We start from the raw sequence: 17,459 nt of genomic DNA on the forward strand, positions 1-17,459 counted from the left end.
AGCATCCACACAAAAGACATGCTTTACGTGTTTTAAATTGTTTTAAGTAACACCTCAGGTATACACCATTTATATGTAGAATCACCTCTACCACGACTGGGATTATTTTTCCCTTCTGCTACAAATGAAAATAAAATAAGGTAGGGTAACTAAATTACATTTACTTTCAGTTTAAAACGACATTTACTTTCAGTTTAAAAAATAATAACCACTTTTTTTTTGCCCCAGGAAAAGACAATAGGCTACCACCACCATTAAAGTTCAAGTTCCATCATCTTAATATATAATCACACCTGGGTACGAGATTAACACACACACACACACACACACACACACACATAGACATAAGCTCCAGGTAGAGCTGTAATAAACAAATTCCTTTTATAAACAAAATTTTAACTGAAAAGCCACAGTAGATGGAAAAGAACGGACATTACTTGGTGAAATCCAGTGACATCTACAATAGTTTTACAGCACATTTAAGCATTCTAGGGTTTTATATCTTCACCTGCCTTCCATTTATTAGTTGCTCCTTATAAAATTGCCAATTGCAAATATAGGTTTGACCTCAAGTCTAGTACTGAATTTGAGTTCCAGAAAAAGCAAAACACTCCAAATTTCTTTCAGTAACGATAGTCTTAATTTTTTTAAAAGGTTTGTTTAGAAAACAATGCCCAAATAAATAGGAGAAAAAGCAGCAATATGAAGTTACATATAACAGTTACTCACTGTATGGAAGTGTTTTTTGTATGCTATCTAGAATGCACTTGCTCTGTCCATCTCCTCAATATAAAATGACTTAGACCAACACTACCAAAAGTAAGAGCACTACATAAGGGGCACACATTTACAATTCTGCTAGTCTTAAAGGCAGTAAAGAGAAAAATTTATCAGATAGTACACGCACATCTTACATAATTTCCATGGAATTTCCAATGGCATCTATGCAATGTGCCTCTTTTCCATAACCATATTACCAACTACCAAGAAAAGAAAGATGTGTTTAAAAGTAATGGTACTGAACTGAATTGTTTGAAGCCAGTGCCCCACAAATGGGGAAAAGTGCATTTAGTTCAGCAGCAATACAGCACAGTGTGAAGATATTGTGCTTAGACACAGATATTCCAGAAATGAAAGATATACAAGGCAAGATATAAAACCATAGTACACTGTTAAATAACCTTGAAACATACATATATTGCAGTTTTCAAAGAAAGACATTCATTTCATTATACAAGGATAGGGAGAAAAATCCTTAAAGTTACCTATTGTAGTTTATGATATAATAAATACATATCTATATAGCATTGTATATACATATATAGAATGTGTTTATGTATAATTTATTTGCCAAATTTGTTAGTTTTTGTGGATTTGCAACTTTCAGAAATAAAAAAACATCCTTTTTATTACAAATTTCTATTCCCCCAAACTTAAGAAAACATATTTATACTATGAAAGGTTTCAATACCCTAAACCTATCCAAAGACTTACCTCAGATATTTTGCTCCACAACTCAGAGATGTAAAATTAAAGAAATTTTAGATTTTTCAGTATATATTTTCATTTTGCCAGTTATTTCACTTGATCTTAGCCAAAAGGCTGAGAAGAAATTACAAGTTGTTTTAAAAAGCAAATATCTTAATATTTAAATCAGCAGATGCAAATTCTTTAACAGAGGATATAAACTCTAGTTGTGACTATTTAAAACAGAGCAAATCAAAATAAACAAAAAAATCCAGTGATTTACTCTGACTGTAAACAATATATATAATTTAAATCTCAAATTTCAAAATAAGTTAAAGAAACATTCTACCTTCAGGGCCTATCATATACAATGATCTGATAATTGGTAAGGGGAAAATGTGTATGAAAAGTTGCAACAAAATAATTTGCCATTATTTTTTCCAAAAGAAATGTTTATCTAACTATAGTACTACCTCTGTCCTGTAAATTTAATAAATTCATAATTTGTCAGCAATTTTTTAAGCAAACTGGCATATCAGATTACACAACAGAAAAACATCCATCAAATTCAGCAAAGAAAACTTATGTAAGCCTTTTGTACAGAATTTTTAAAAAATCTAAATGGCTATGATTCCTCTATTAGCAGAAACACATAATGCAGTCTTTATAAATCTGCCATATATATTGATATCTACATAAATAGACACAGATACAGACGTGAAAGATGAACGGCAGTCTGATTGTGAACAGTGTGTAGGACACGCAGATCTGTATCAGACCATGGCGCGATACGGACCCTGCATCTTTAAGAACTGAATGATAAAAGAAGGCCCCCCAGCAACAATCTGAGCAGGGAGGTGACTGAGTGGACAGTTCTCAATACTCATGATTGAAAGCTTGCTGCAGAGAGCTAGCTCAAAGGGAAGGCTGTGCAGGTTGGGGTTGTCATTCAAATACAGTTCTTCTAGATTCTCCAGTGTACCTATTTAAAAAAAATCAAATAAACCATTATTTTAAAAAATTAGTTACTATTAAAAAATTCAACTGAGATTTATATACACTTAATACACATTTTTTTCTTAATTTCTTCCTATAGTTTTTTTTTTTTTTTTTTTTTGGTACCGGGGATCGAACTCGGGGTGTCCTTGTGCTTGGGAGGCAGGTGGCGGAACCACTGAGCCACATACCCAGCCCTCTTCCTACAGTTTTATAATTCTTACAGTGATGGACCTTACACTTTATTACATATTCAGGTGACCTGGAGAGTTTTTTTTTAAATCCTGATGTTCAGGTCATGTTGTATACCAACACATCAAAACCTTGTCCTTAATGATTAGTTTTTGAGGCAGGCAGTGGAACCACTGAGCTAAATCCCCGACCCTAATGATTAGTTTTCAAGCTTGGAGTTTCTTGAAAATTCTCCATATCCAATGACTTTGTTTAGGATAGCTTGGCTATATATATGTATGCATAATTCTAGAAATGAGTTCTTTACACAATCAGTGTCTATAATTTCTTTTATAGACAATGCAACAATTTCTAATATAAATATATTTCTCATGTGGAAAGTTTTTGTCTTTGATATAAATCTTTCATTAACAGTTATCACATATTTAGCAGTAAACTAAACATCAATTTATACAGCTTTTTAAATTTTTTTCTTACTTGAGTTCGATTCCTGGTAGCCCCCCCCAATTTTTTTTTTTACAGTATCTTAGGACATTCATACTTTTTAGGTAAATTTCTGCAACCAGTATGTGAAGCCAGCTGAGTCAACCTACTAGAAATATAACTGCAAAACCGCCTCATGTGCTTCAAATTTCAAATTTTGGATTACCTGAAAATGGTATTTATTAAAAAAATAACAGCTATCAGGTTATGGGTGTTTACTCATAAGATATTCTTTACAACTCTATATGAAGCAATTATTATGATCCTTATTTTACAAATAGTAAATCTGAGGTTAGCGGGTTCACATGTCTTATCCAAAGACACAAAACTAATCTGGCTAAGTCAGATTTTAAATTATCTACCATCACTAACACCATTTGGTTGGGGGGATTACCAGGAATCAAACCCAGGACCTTGTGCCTGGAAGGCAGGCGAGGTACCACTGAGATACATTCCCAACCCACCAAAACCATTTTTAACCACGAATCTACAGAGCTCCTGGGATAACACGCTATAGATGGCAGAAGACAACACATGGAATTATTAATTTTAGAACTATTAGTTGGGCTAGGAATATAAGCTTATTAGGAGAGTGCTTATCCAGCATGCATGAGACCTTTGGTTTTCCCTTTGCAAAAATTCTAAAGTACATCCAAATATTGGTATTTGCCTTGCAAGCTCAAGGACCCAAGTTCAAGCCCCAGTACCAAAAAAAAACAAAAACAAAAAACAAATATTGGTATTTGATTATACATAATCACAAAGCCTCATAAAGAAATGTTCTTTTATTGAGGATATACTCCTAAGTGAAATAAATAAGTCACACATATGCAAATACTGAATAGTTTCTCTGGTGTGAAAAACTAAAATAGTACTCAAGATCCTAATGAGACAATTAGCAACGTGAAATAGGAAGAAAAGGACCAAAGGTGTAGGGACAGTGAGAAGGATAGGGAAAGGGGAACAAGAGAAAAGGAAAAAAAATATGAGAAAATGTAAAAGTGGAATTAAAGTGTTTGAAGGTGGCGAGGGGAGGAGGGGTGAAGGGAGGGTGGGGACAAGGGGAAAAAATGAGAACCAAGATCTGGCATGCAAAGGTACAAGATCCCAGTAATGAATGTAACTGTACTGTCTTCCTAGAATATACCAATAAATTCAATTTAAAAGAAAAAAAAAGTTCTTTTGGCATAAGACATTAATAATTTGATTCAGACTGTGTTATTTTTAAATCTGGAGGAAGTAATTCTTCTAGATTGGAATTATATAGAACTTATGTAAATATATTAAAACATTCTCAAATACAGTGTTAATCTGAACATCCCACAATCAAAAATCAACCAATACCAACCACTGGTACTCTCTAAAAAACCCCCAAAACTTAGGCCTGATATAATCTCAGCTTACAAAAATAGATTTGTCTGAAAAATTATGTAAAAGTACAAGACAAGATTCTTAGTAGAGTCAGTACCCTCAAAACTCATACCAATTTCCTCAGGAAGATGAGTCAGCAGATTTTCTCCGAGGCCCAGGTGTGTGAGATTGGTAAGATGACCAATGCCTCTGGGAAGTGTGGTCAACTGGTTATTTGTCAAGACTAATTTCTGAAAGGTTAACAAAAGACAGTTACACTCATGTTTCCTACAACCAAAGTAAATATAAACTGATATCCACCAAAGAACAAAACAGGAATATTAAATTGAATGAGACTTAGTAGGTTACAGAATTTTTAAAAAATTATCATTTGTTAGAACAAAAGCAGAAAGGTTCTATCAACATAAAACCCAGAGTAATGCTGTAACAGAAATATCTGGTCAAAGAATTAGGTCCAAACCATAAAAAAAAATTAACTTTAATCATACAGCCACCAGGACAATGTTTTACCTGTAAATCCTTAAGATAAGCAATTTCATTTGGCAAGGATTCCAATTTGTTCTCCTCTAGATCCAACTCTCTTAATTTCCTAAGGTTCCCAAGACCATGGGGAAGTTTCTTTAGAAGATTGTTTGATAATATCAGAACCTAAAGAGAAATTATACAGTGTTTAGCAACTTGTGAAATGAAATTACTATTGTTGTATAGCCTAAAACTTTATTAAACAATGCTAATTTTCCAAGCAAAGAATGCTAATGGTAATACAACATATACCTAACTATACAACATATAAACTATGCAACATATAAAATATTTTATTATTCTAAAAATTTAAAAACCCACCATTACTGGAAAGATTTTTATTCAAGTATGTAAAAAATAAAAAGAAATAATTTTAACTAAATTATGAAAAATAAAATTAACTATTTGCATTAAGATTCATATATAGTTAATATATTTTTATGTTAAATAGTTACAAATGTCTAATAGGTAATGAATTATTTATTTATTTATTTATTTATTTTTTAAATTGAGTTTATTGGTACATTTAGGGATACAGTACAGTTACATTCATTGTTGGGATCATGTACCTTTACATGGCAAGTCTTGATTCTCATTTTTTTCCCCTTACCTCTGCCCTCCCTTCACCCCCTCCTCCCCTCCCCATCTACAAACACTTTATTTTCATCTTTTCATTCTCTCACATTTTTTTCTTTTCCCTTTTTGTTCTTCCCCTACGTATCACACCTTCCCTACACCTTTAGTTCCTTTCCTCCCATTTCTAAATGTCAGTAATCTTATTAGAATCTTATGCATTGTTGCAGAATATTCACACCAGGGAAACTATTTGGTATTTACACATGTGGGACTTATTTATTTCACTTAGGAGTATATCTTCAATATGTATCCATTTTCCTATGAATGAATCTATTCTCTCGCTCTTTATGGCTGAGTAATATTCCATTTTATAGAAAAACCACAACTTCTTTATCCAGTTTCCAACGGATGGGCAAATAGGTTGTTTCCAAGATTTAGCTATTACAAACTGTGCCGCTATAAACATGGGTGCACATACTTCTCTGTGATATGATTCTTTCAGTTCTCTTGGAAAGATACCCAACAGAGGGATGGCTGGGTCAAATGGAACCTCCAGTCCAAGCTCTTTGAGGTATCTCCATATTGATTTCCATAGTGGTTGCACTAGTCTGCACTCCCACCAACAATGGAGGAGGGTTCCTTTCTCCCCACAACCCCGCCAACATTTGTTATTGTGTGATTTCTTGATAGCAGCCATTCTTTGTGGGGTGAGGTGGAATCTTAGTGTTGTTTTCATCTGCATCTCTCGAATGACCAGTGATGTGGAACATTTTTTCATATATTTTCTTGCTGCTTTCACTTCTTTGTATGAGAAATGTCTGTTCATTTCGGATGCCCATTTTTGGATCGGGTCTTTATATTTGGGTTAGGAACTCAAAACAATCAGTCCCCCCAAAGGTAATGAATTATTTAAAACCCCTTATAAACCTTCACTGAAGGAAGTCAGCAAATTGACTAGAAACTGCGTATTATCCTCAATCCACTACAGTTAATTATTTGTAGTATTTACCACATTTTAAGATATCCTAAAATGTAAAGGAAGGAAAAAGGCTCAGGATGACAATCCTTACTCTTTTTTTTTTCTTTTTATTGAGTTTATTGGTACATTCTAGGTATACAGTACAGTTACATTCATTACTGGGATCTTGTACCTGTAGTTTTTCTTGAAGAAGTTATAAACCAAAGAGGAGATAGACAGGAAAGGGAACAGGGATAGTGGAAAAAAGGGCTAAGTAGAAAAGACATACATAAAATTATAGCTAGTTTTTTATGTAAACTTATTTCATCCAAAGTTATATAATCCATAATAAGATAAAAATACTCAATAAGACCAAGAAAGTAACAGCTACCATTTGAGTTTATTATTTTCAGGGCACTATGTTAAGTATATTATGTGCATTACTGCATTTAGTCCTAATTACAACTCTATGAAGTAAATACTACTATCCTAGGAAACTGGAGAACTTAGGAATCCGAAGTTTGGGCAGACCAAATTCATAAATATAGGGAGATCAAACTGGGATTACAACCGGATCTGTTTAATTTCAAAAACTGTGCTTTTAACCTTTATAGCATATGATTTCACCTTATTAAATAATAAGGTAGGATTTTAAAAAATGTACACATGAAAAACTTTAAAACCATATATGTACTATTAGTTTTTTCACCAAAAAGATTAAAATTCTAGTGGTTCAGAGACAAGAGCAGTCATCTTAATTAAGGAGGTGACAAGATACTGAGAACAACAGAATTAAACACACAAAGCTAGAAATGTGGATACCACATTTCCAACATACAGTGACTGTTTAGAATGGAAACTGGGCCAGTCATACAAAGGAAGATTCTAAACGAGGGTATGAAGAATCCATTAATTAACTCGGTAGATGATGGTGTACTTCTACAAAGAATAACAAAAAAGGAATACTGAATTTTAGAAAAGTTTTCTTTCAAAATGATATTTTATAGCACTGAAACCTACCAAGAGTGGGCAAGAGTAATTCAGAAGTACTGAAACTAGTCTAATTATTCAATATCGCATCATCCTAATAAGGCTGTATGCTTAAGAGAGCTCTAATTACGATCTTCATCAAAACAGAAATGACTTATTTTAACTTGACATTTTATAAGAAACTGTGGAAGGGTCTGAGGATTCTAAATGCTCGTTTATACACACCTCAAGGGAAACTAGACCAGATACATCCTCAGGGATCTTTGTGAGCTGATTAGTAGCTAAATTCAATTCCACCATACTGGTCCAAGTTCCAAAATCCAAAGGGAGTGATGTTAACTGATTGTCCTGGCAAAGACAAAAACAAGCATCATAGGCAGAAGCCACAAAAACAAAAGCATCATGCACATCTTCTTTTGGAAAAAGCATTCTTAAACAGAAAACATTTCTTCTTTTGATATCTAAATGTAGAGAGAAGAAAAAGAAAGCAACAAAAATTTGGCTTCTTCTAAAATATTTTTTGTACAGCAATTAGGCTTTTGAGGCCAAACAAGAAGTTGTTTCCTATGTGAGTATTTCTAATGGAACTAGAAAATATAGCATATAGAGAAATCACTTGTGATTTTAAACACCCTGGTGATAAATATGTTTCCCCCATTTCACAATAATGTGCAAAAATCATTGAAAAAAATGTGAATGCTTGAACTAAAATATGAGTACAATGGAAGACATAGCCTTACAGGAAAACCAAATGGGAATTCAAAGAGTTGCTGAGCTATAAAGGAGAGGAAAAAACAGTCTTAGTAAGACAGCATCTTTAATCATTAAACAGTAAATATCAACATTTCCACTTTTAAAATCTGTATGGTAAAATATGTTCACTGTTCAGCTGTGGTGGTGGCACATGCCTATAATCCCAGCATTTGAGAGGTTGAGGCAGGAATCCTGCAAATTGGAGGCAAGCCGGGGCAACATTATGAGTTCAAAGGCAGCCTGAACTACATAGTGAGATCCTGTCTCAAAAAAAAAACAACTCAATAATAATAATGATGATGATAATGAAAAATTATAACCCTAATTTTGTTTAAAAATTTTAAATAATTCACTACCTTTTTCCCAGCTTTCACATATTTACTTTTAAGATGCACTTTGATCAATAACAACTCTTAACATGTTACACTATGTGTTACAGGTACTGGCAATCGGAGAAGACGATCTGCACCCTGTTCCAGACAGACATCAATGACACAATGCCAATGCGTTAACTTCTCAGTAGTAGGACTGTTTTATATTCTTTTGTCAATCCGTGCTTTTAAAGTTTTTTCTGTAATACACATAGACTACTAGTCTCATTTTACACAAAACCATCCATATTAAAAAACCCCAATTAGCAAACACCCATTTGAAAACCAAGTTTTTCTTTTATACTTAAATAAAATACATATGGTATTTCTATTTATGCCCATACAACTGATATTTACTGTATGGTAAAGTATTTTTACTTTTACTACCGGTGCTTACATAGAACAAAATGTCAAGCTTCATTTTGATTTCTTCAAGAAAATGTTTTGCTAAACATTTATCATGTTTTAAGAAAAGGAAAAGCTCCACGCAGTCTTATTTTTATTTTATTAAAAACAGCAAGCCATTCCAAGCTAACACTATAACAACGTCAGATCCATAAAAATGTATGATCAGATGCAAACTGGTAACATCTGGACCGTTGTTCAAACCCTATTATTACAAAATGAACATTCAAAATTAATGCTATTACCAGTGTATTACTTTCACTGAATATATTAGTCATACAACCAGACTGATTAATAAATTTCATACTTAAGATTTTAAGATTATCATGAATTTATACTGGTCTACTTCCAAAGAATTATCATAAAAGATGCATTCTATATTTATGATGAAGTATAGCTAGAATCAAGAAAGTGTTTAGAATGTAAAAAAAAATCATAATTATGATAAATGGTTTATCAAAGACAGAAAGATGTAGTTTGATGTGATAGAAAAAATACTACCTGCAATTAGGAAACTTACATTCCAGGACTCCTACCTCAACCATGAAGTAGCTATGTGGCCAATTTGGTTATTTTCTCAAGGTCTAAACTCTATTCACTGAAAATTAAATCACTGGAGTAATTTTCCATTTCATCACTTTCTTCACAATAAATTTTGTTACAAATGTGAAACACATTCACTACAGAGCATATAGACAAGCAAAAACTAAAGATCACCCATAAATAATTCTGATCCCTAAAGTAAACATATTGTGGAAAATACTGATTATATATGCATATAAGTATCTAGGTATTTACATAATTAAGAATATTAACAAAAGCTTGTAAGAACGTTTAAAGTTTCTTTTACTTAATAAAGTAAGACTGCAACTGGTATTTAATATTCTTCTAGACTAGAACATTAATTTTAATGGCTCCATAGCATTCCACTGAGATATATTAACAAAAGTAAATCCCTTTTAGTATTAATAAAATGGTATCTACGAAACAACTCTAAAATAAATATCCCTACAACTAAACTATTATGGTCAATCATGATTATTTCTTGAAGACAGATTCCTAAGGGCATACACAATTCTAATATATTTATTATCTGATAAAAACTGGCTTGACGTACCTTTTTATCAGTTTAGATTTCCTTCAACGAAGTTTAAGTACCCATTTTCTACACTAATAGAGATGATGTAAATATTAGAAATAACAGTAATTCCTCCTTGCTCCCAACAGATGCTTACCTTCATATTCAGCTTACTTAATACTTTTGCTCTGGAGAAAATTCCAAATGGGATTTTATTGATTCGATTGTGTTCCATGTTGAGGGAATAGATGGTAGAAAACTGAGATGGACCACCCACTGGATATAACTGGAAGCAATTTCTAGCTAAGGTCAAACTGTTCAGTTTTACAAGACTGGATAAAAGACTCTGTTAAAAACAAAACATAGAATAAGCACAAGATGTAGATCTGAAACAAGACTTATTTTGTATAGAAAAGCAGTTTCAAACACAAATGTCTCAAAGGGCTTTGCAGGTAATAAATGTCCGACATTGGTTGGGCTGGTTCTGTGATACCTCACCTACACAGTCAGGCACTACTCAATTTTAGCAAATTGTTGCCTCGCTTTGTAAAAACTGTAGCATCAATGTCATCAGATTTCAGAAAAAAAGGAAATCCTCCTGATTATTATTCTTTGGCTTCAGTTTATTTAAAGCACTCAACAGAGTAAAGAAAACATCTGAAGTTGAGAAGTATCTCATAAGCGGCCAGTATGAGGGAAACTTTAGAATCAGATTGTCTTTGTCTGAATCCTGGCTCACTCACTGAGTACCTAATCATATCTTGGTCTTAGTTACGTACCTACTTCTAAAGTAGTATTAAGATTAGTATGATGCCTGGCACAAAAGCAAGTGATTATTTTATAATTTAATAGTATCTCTTATAACTCTTCAATTCAGAAGATAATTATACTTCCTGATATGTTGCTTTCCTATATGCTAAAATTTGAGGGAATATAGGTATCTGCCACGACCCATAAAGCATAGGGTCTGAAGCCCAACAGAGTGGTGCAAGATGAAGAAAACTGGAAAATAATGAGAAAGAAAGATACATACCAAGATTAAGCTTTAGAGCTGGGACCAGGTGAGACCCTAGCCTGATGAGCTAATGGCTGCCTGGCATCCACTGAGCTATTTATAGTGTAGGAAGGCAGGGTAGTGTCACGTGGCCCACATGGCCCAGGCTGAACGTGATTATCTCTTGATAGGGGCATGTGCAGAAAAGGAACAAGGATACATAATGTAACTGTCACGTGAGGCTGCGCCATCCAGGGTCTACACAGACTGTCTGTTCTCTAGTCTATGGAGGAGAAAGGGAGTAAGGATTTGGCAAAAGGCCATCTTGAGGCTCTGCCTGGAGCAAGCAACAATTTAAGAAGTACTTGCTGTGCACACAACCCCACCTCTCCTCCTACTTTAGCTTCCCATTATGTAACAAAGGGTCAAGTGCATACATATAAAAGAATCTTGGCTATTTAGAAAACTAAATTAGAGAAATAAAGTACACAGGACATGATTAGAAAATAATACATCAGTGTGTATCATCAACAATAAATTACATAGAATAGGCTCTTGCTATTCAAAGTCTGGGTCAAGGAAAAGTTACATTAGCCTCCCCTGGTAGCCTGTAGGAAATGGAGACTCTGGGCCACTCCCATAGACTCATAATGCCCATTTCAACAGAACTCCTCAGAGATTTGAATGCTCACTAATACTTGAGAAACACTGTCATAAGCTATTAAAATAATTTTGAATCCTGGCTGTATGTTTCAGTAGACTACATCTTTTGGCAAGCAGTTCATCAGAAGCTTATTTATTAAAACAAGAATGCCTTTATCTTGTAGGCTGTAGTGAAGACTAAATAAAATACACAAATAGTTTCATAGTACCTAGTATATAATAAGTGCTTCGATTTTAAATCTCTCCTCTAAATTCAAATACTGGAATAAACGAAAAAAAGAGATTGGGGTGAGTTCTTGAAGAATGAAAAAAATCAGAGAAGAAAAAATATTCTAGGTTGAAGTAAAAGCATAAGCAAATGTGAAAGGCATATGGGTTTTAAATGTTTAACTTCTGTTGTATTGCATGAGCAAACTGAAGATTTAGTACTGAAGATGTCAGTATAACTGGCAAGGTCAACTTAAAGAATGAAATAAGTATAACTGAAGTTATAACAGTAATCTGGGACTGGTTCTTTATACTGAACAGTAGGAAGCAATTCTCAACATTGTCTTTTGCACCTAAATAAAAGGAAGAGCAGTGCTTGAGGAAACTGCATGGCAGTAAATTCAGGAAAACACCTTCAATCTGTTATTGAATCACATGGCAAAAATATTCTTCTTCCAACTGATTTTACTGAACTGACATTCTCCTACAACAAAAATGTTAATATCTGAGTATAATGAGAAGATGCAAAAAGGAGCTGGCTCTTCAATTTCTTACGTCACGGTGGGAAACATGGGGGCTGCTTAGCATTCCTTTAGAATCAGAAACAGTCCTACCTGAGATCTTTTTAGCTAAAGGCTCTGTTAACTCAGGTAAATTAGATAATACATTTCTCACCATATTTAAAGAAAAATATTTCAGGTAACAAATTTGGCCAAAATATAACCTTTTGAGTGTTATTCCCCTATCTGCTAATATCATCCCAATAATTAGTAGAATTAATGGAGATTAAGAAATAATACATGTAGCTCTGAGTCCTATCCTGAGCATTTGTGCTTAAGTTATTCAATTTCTTTTCCTTGTGTGTTTAAGTCTATTATTAAAACTAGTCCATTTTCAGATGGTCTTCAAACAGATTTATAGTCATCTTACCAGCTCTTATTTCAGCAACATAATGAGCTTCCTTTGAAAAATCATTTTCTTGATCTTCTTGCCTAAACTTCAATGTCTCATATAGGGCCCGAGCTGGCCTTGACCTTGGGATCCCCTCCAGAGTAGCTAAGATTACAGGTGTGTACCACCATGCCTGGCTTACAGACTATTTCTAAATAAAGCAATGTTTTCTCATACTTAGACATGGCCAAAGGTTCCCCCATAGCACTTGAAATGGACCATTTTAAATGCATACATGTACACACACACACACACACACACACACACAATCTTCTATATTTACAGTGAAGAATTCTCTTCATAAATCATTAAATCTAAGGCATGTAATAAATTTTGTGGGGTCTTATTTCCTGTTTAAAAAAAATAAAAGTACAAAGTTCAATAGTTGCCAGGAATTGGAAACAGGAAGGAATTACAGTGGACCCTCAAGTTACAACCAGCCTGACATATGAAAAACTTGGATTAATTAGGTTAATGGAAGATTCATCTGCCTCTTGTTATCTATAGCATGTTCCCAGGTAAACATCTAGATCTCAGCTGTATTGACTTACAACCAACTTGAAACTGATCAAGTTCGTAAGTCAAGGGTCCACTGTAATTGGTACACCATAAGCAACACTTTTGGAGTAATGAATTATCTTTGTATGATATTGTACTCATGGACATATGCCATTACAAATCTAAATCTAGAGACTTATTATACACCACCAAGAGTGTACCCTAAACTAAGTACTTCAGGTGATCGTGATATGTTCACAGAAGTTCATCAACACTTATTTTAATAAATACACTATCCTAGCAGAGGATATCAATGATGGGGGTAGCTATGTGTATGTGGAAACAAGGAATGTAGAGAAAGTCTGCACCATCTACTTCACTTTGCTGAACCTAAAACTTAAGAAAAATTCTGACCTGCTGGGCAAGCTGGCATACACTCATAATCTCAGCACTCAGGAGGCTGAGGCAGGAAGACCCCTATGAGTTTGAGGCCAAACTGGGCTAAACAATGTGCTCAAAGTCAGCCTGAACTACATAGTGAGACTCTGTCTCAAAAAACAAAACAAAAAAGTTTGACCCATTTCAGTTATTATATATTCGTGTACGTGTACATATACGTGTGTGTGTGTGTTCAATTTTGATATGGATCTAGTTTTTTTTTTGGTACCAGGGACCGAACTTGGGACCTTGCATTTGCAAGGCAGGTACAGGAACCAATGTGCTAAATCCCTCTCCCTGGATCTAGTTTTTATATTCAGGCATAAGAACATAGTAAAAGCAGTCAACCTTAAACTCACAAATCATATCCAAAGAGAATCTCCAGAACTAATTAATACATTGTTGGCTCTATTATGGTTATGACTCAGCCCTTAAAAGGGGGATGATGCTAAACAAGCACAGTCTCAACTATTTAGGTCATTCTAAATTACCACCATCACAGAAGGATAAAAATCCAGATAGTCTAGGCCTCAGGGCTATATCCAATACCTATGGATTTTACTCCTTACCCCACTTAAGCTACTACAAACAGTAATACTTTTTTTTTTTGCCACAAGTAAGATACTGTTATAGTCTTAGTATGAACAGCCTAGAAACTGCAATCATGAAAAACTCATCTCTATATTCTGACCATGCTAAGAACTAAATTAAAAGATGCTATAAACTTTGTATTTTTTTGTTTCCATAAGAAACCCAATAAATAAATTTTATAAACTGATATAAATCTACACCTTCAACTGCCCAAATGCTTCTTCATGTCAAGTGTAAATTGGGGGGATGAATATATATATTTTTTTTCCACACGTACAAATATAAATATATAGACACATATACAAAAAGAAATCTAATCCCCAAGCATAGTTACTGAAAATATTCTTCTCATAGAAGCAACATAACCTAGGTTAAAAATAATGTGTTAAATAACATTTTGGTGATTGCTATGTGCTAAAAAGGCTTTAATATTGCTGCATCAGTAGAGTAATAATTTGGGTCATATGAGAGGTGCAGCTAGTATTAATCTTAATAATAGTGTACTCTATTACAGATCATCATTCTTTCCACATACTGTGCCATCTTTCTACAGTGCTTATTTATAACTGAGGTAGGCAGGGTAGCTGAATTTTTAAATCCAGTCAGGGTTCCCAAAATGATATTTTAAAAATACGGGAATATAACACAGTAACTTTTCTGGTTTTTCCTACCTCCATAATTAAAAAAAAAAAAAATGTTCCTATACCCATTCTTTCTTCTTTGAAATTTTTATCTTAGTGGTGGCTATATATCCATAACATACTCATTTAAAGTCTCAATCACCAATTATTTACCCAGTTGTAAAAACTGATTAATTTTCCCTGTATTATCTTGCAGACTTATTCAAATCAACTTGTTTTCTCTAATTCATTTCTTACCTCTGGTAAAGCAGAAATGTTATTGTTCTCTAAATTTAATTCTTCAAGTGCACTGCATTTTGCTAATGATCTGGGTATTGCTGACAGTCTATTATATCTCAGTCCAAGACGACTTAAACTGGACAAGTTTCCTGTAAATATATAAAAAGAAATTTATTTTTCAGAAAACCTGATGAAGTTCATACTGTCTCAGGCTATCTATAAGACGTTTATAATTACTCTAAAATATTATTTTAGCTCCACCATTTCTGTACCTAGGTCTTTAAGATATAAAATGATCAAACATTCTTCACTCAAAAAAATTCCATGAAGCCAGATCCTAAACTCTTAAAACCAAAGAACTTATATTAAAGAAATAATGAAATATATAGCTCTAAGTTAATGTTAAAAATGAACTATTAGAAAATATTGCATCCATTAATAAGTTAATCTTTAGATTCAACTTATAACAAGTGGTTCCACTGTCTGAACATCTCTAATCTGAAAATATGAAATGTGAAATGCTCCAAAATAAGAAACCTTGAGTATCACACACAAATATATTGACATCACTGATATCTAAGCACATATTAGCCACTACTGAACATTTTTTTAAAAGACCAATTTATTTTTCTAGGCATTTCGAGTTTTATTATCAAGACTACATATGCCAAGCTATACATAAGCTACCTCCACAAATATAATTAATATTTGCTATCATAAGAGATTCAAACCAAAATTAGTTTCTCAAATAATAATACATGAGAAAATAAGTTCATTTTGATATTTAAAAGGTGTCAGTATTAAGAATTTATAGTCCAATGAATCTTTTTCCATAACTGATGAATTTCTTTTCTAACTGCAAATTACAACGGCTACCATGACACTCTTGGACAGGCCAGTTTAAAATGACAAATGTCACCTTTACTTTTAAAGTAAGTATTTTGTTCATCTGCTTGATAGTTATTTTTTGGAGACAAATATTTTCACATCTTTCAATTTTCAGCAACTTGTCCATTTTTTTTTTTGCTCTATTTTACAAAAAAGTTGTTGTATGATTAACTCTTTCTCAATGCAATATGACTACAATACTTACAAAAAAACATTAGTCCATAGCATAACAAGCTATGCTTCATAATCCTTATTTAGTTGTCATTCATCTACTTCTTTTTTTCTGGTTCAAAAAATATTCTCATGGATCTAGGCTCTAAGGCTAACTAATTAGAGTTCAGAAAAACTTAGCAAGCATTTCAGTTCTTCCAAATGGAATCATTCCACAGGTGTTAGGCTCATTTACCTAACTTTTCAATAGTGTTGGCAAACTGACCCAGAAGTTTGCAGGTTCTAATTAAGATTTCAACAGGCACAAAATAGAATACAAAAGAAACAATAAAAACTACCATTTAACAAAAATAAATTAATTGTATCTGTAAAGTGCTTTCTAAATTAAAGATGTTTCCCAAGTGTCTTTCTAATGACATTTTGATAAGATATATCTATTTTGAAGGGGAAGAAAAAAAATAGAAGAGGACTGGGTGAGTTTCCAAAGCTCCAGGGAATTAAAAAATCAGAAATGAGGATAGGCATTATAATTTCTATTGCTTTCACTACATTAAAACATTGAACAGGATGTAAATGTTACTTAAAAGTTAGGCTGTGACAAAGTAAAATTATTTGCTTTATGACTACATTAAAACTATGTATACTGGCAAAAATAGGGACAACAGAATAATTTTTAAAATTAGAAGTGTCACAACATAAGAAAAAAACAAAGTATTTCATATTATTTATGTGACAGTGTTAAGTTATTTAACCTCTCAGTTTCCTCATCCACAATAACTGACAGGATTGCACTAGCGATCAGACAGAATGCAGTTAAATAACACATGACAAATGTTCAACAGAAAAATTTTATCATATAGTATGTCTCTAATTTGTGATAATTTATACTTAAGATTCTATTACAAATTAAGATATGAAAGACTTCAAGTTATGTTAAGGGAAAAAAGCTAGACAATCAATTGTAAGTTTTTATGATCTCATGCAAAAACTACAAAGAAAACATGAAAACTAACAATTTGTAGTATCAGAATTACAA

General features: G+C 33.1%; 1 protein-coding gene across 4 annotated transcripts in view; it reads right to left on the reverse strand.

Annotated features, from left to right (window-relative positions):
* Positions 1 to 1,603: 1,603 nt before the first annotated feature.
* Shoc2 (SHOC2 leucine rich repeat scaffold protein) overlaps positions 1,604 to 17,459 on the reverse strand; it is an 82,290-nt gene continuing 66,434 nt past the window's right edge. For all 4 annotated transcript variants that reach the window (XM_010634630.3, XM_010634631.3, XM_010634633.3 and 1 more), the window contains 6 exons: positions 15,383 to 15,513; positions 10,320 to 10,508; positions 7,781 to 7,903; positions 5,020 to 5,157; positions 4,622 to 4,739; positions 1,604 to 2,449 (listed from right to left, as the gene is read on the reverse strand). In XM_010634630.3, coding sequence (XP_010632932.1) covers positions 2,241 to 2,449; positions 4,622 to 4,739; positions 5,020 to 5,157; positions 7,781 to 7,903; positions 10,320 to 10,508; positions 15,383 to 15,513 — 908 coding nt within the window. In that variant the 3' untranslated portion in view covers positions 1,604 to 2,240. The remainder of the gene's footprint in view (positions 2,450 to 4,621; positions 4,740 to 5,019; positions 5,158 to 7,780; positions 7,904 to 10,319; positions 10,509 to 15,382; positions 15,514 to 17,459) is intronic.

This window comes from Fukomys damarensis, unplaced genomic scaffold (assembly GCF_012274545.1).
Source record: "Fukomys damarensis isolate Sample0158 unplaced genomic scaffold, DMR_v1.0_HiC HiC_scaffold_8, whole genome shotgun sequence".
Lineage (NCBI taxonomy): Eukaryota > Metazoa > Chordata > Mammalia > Rodentia > Bathyergidae > Fukomys > Fukomys damarensis.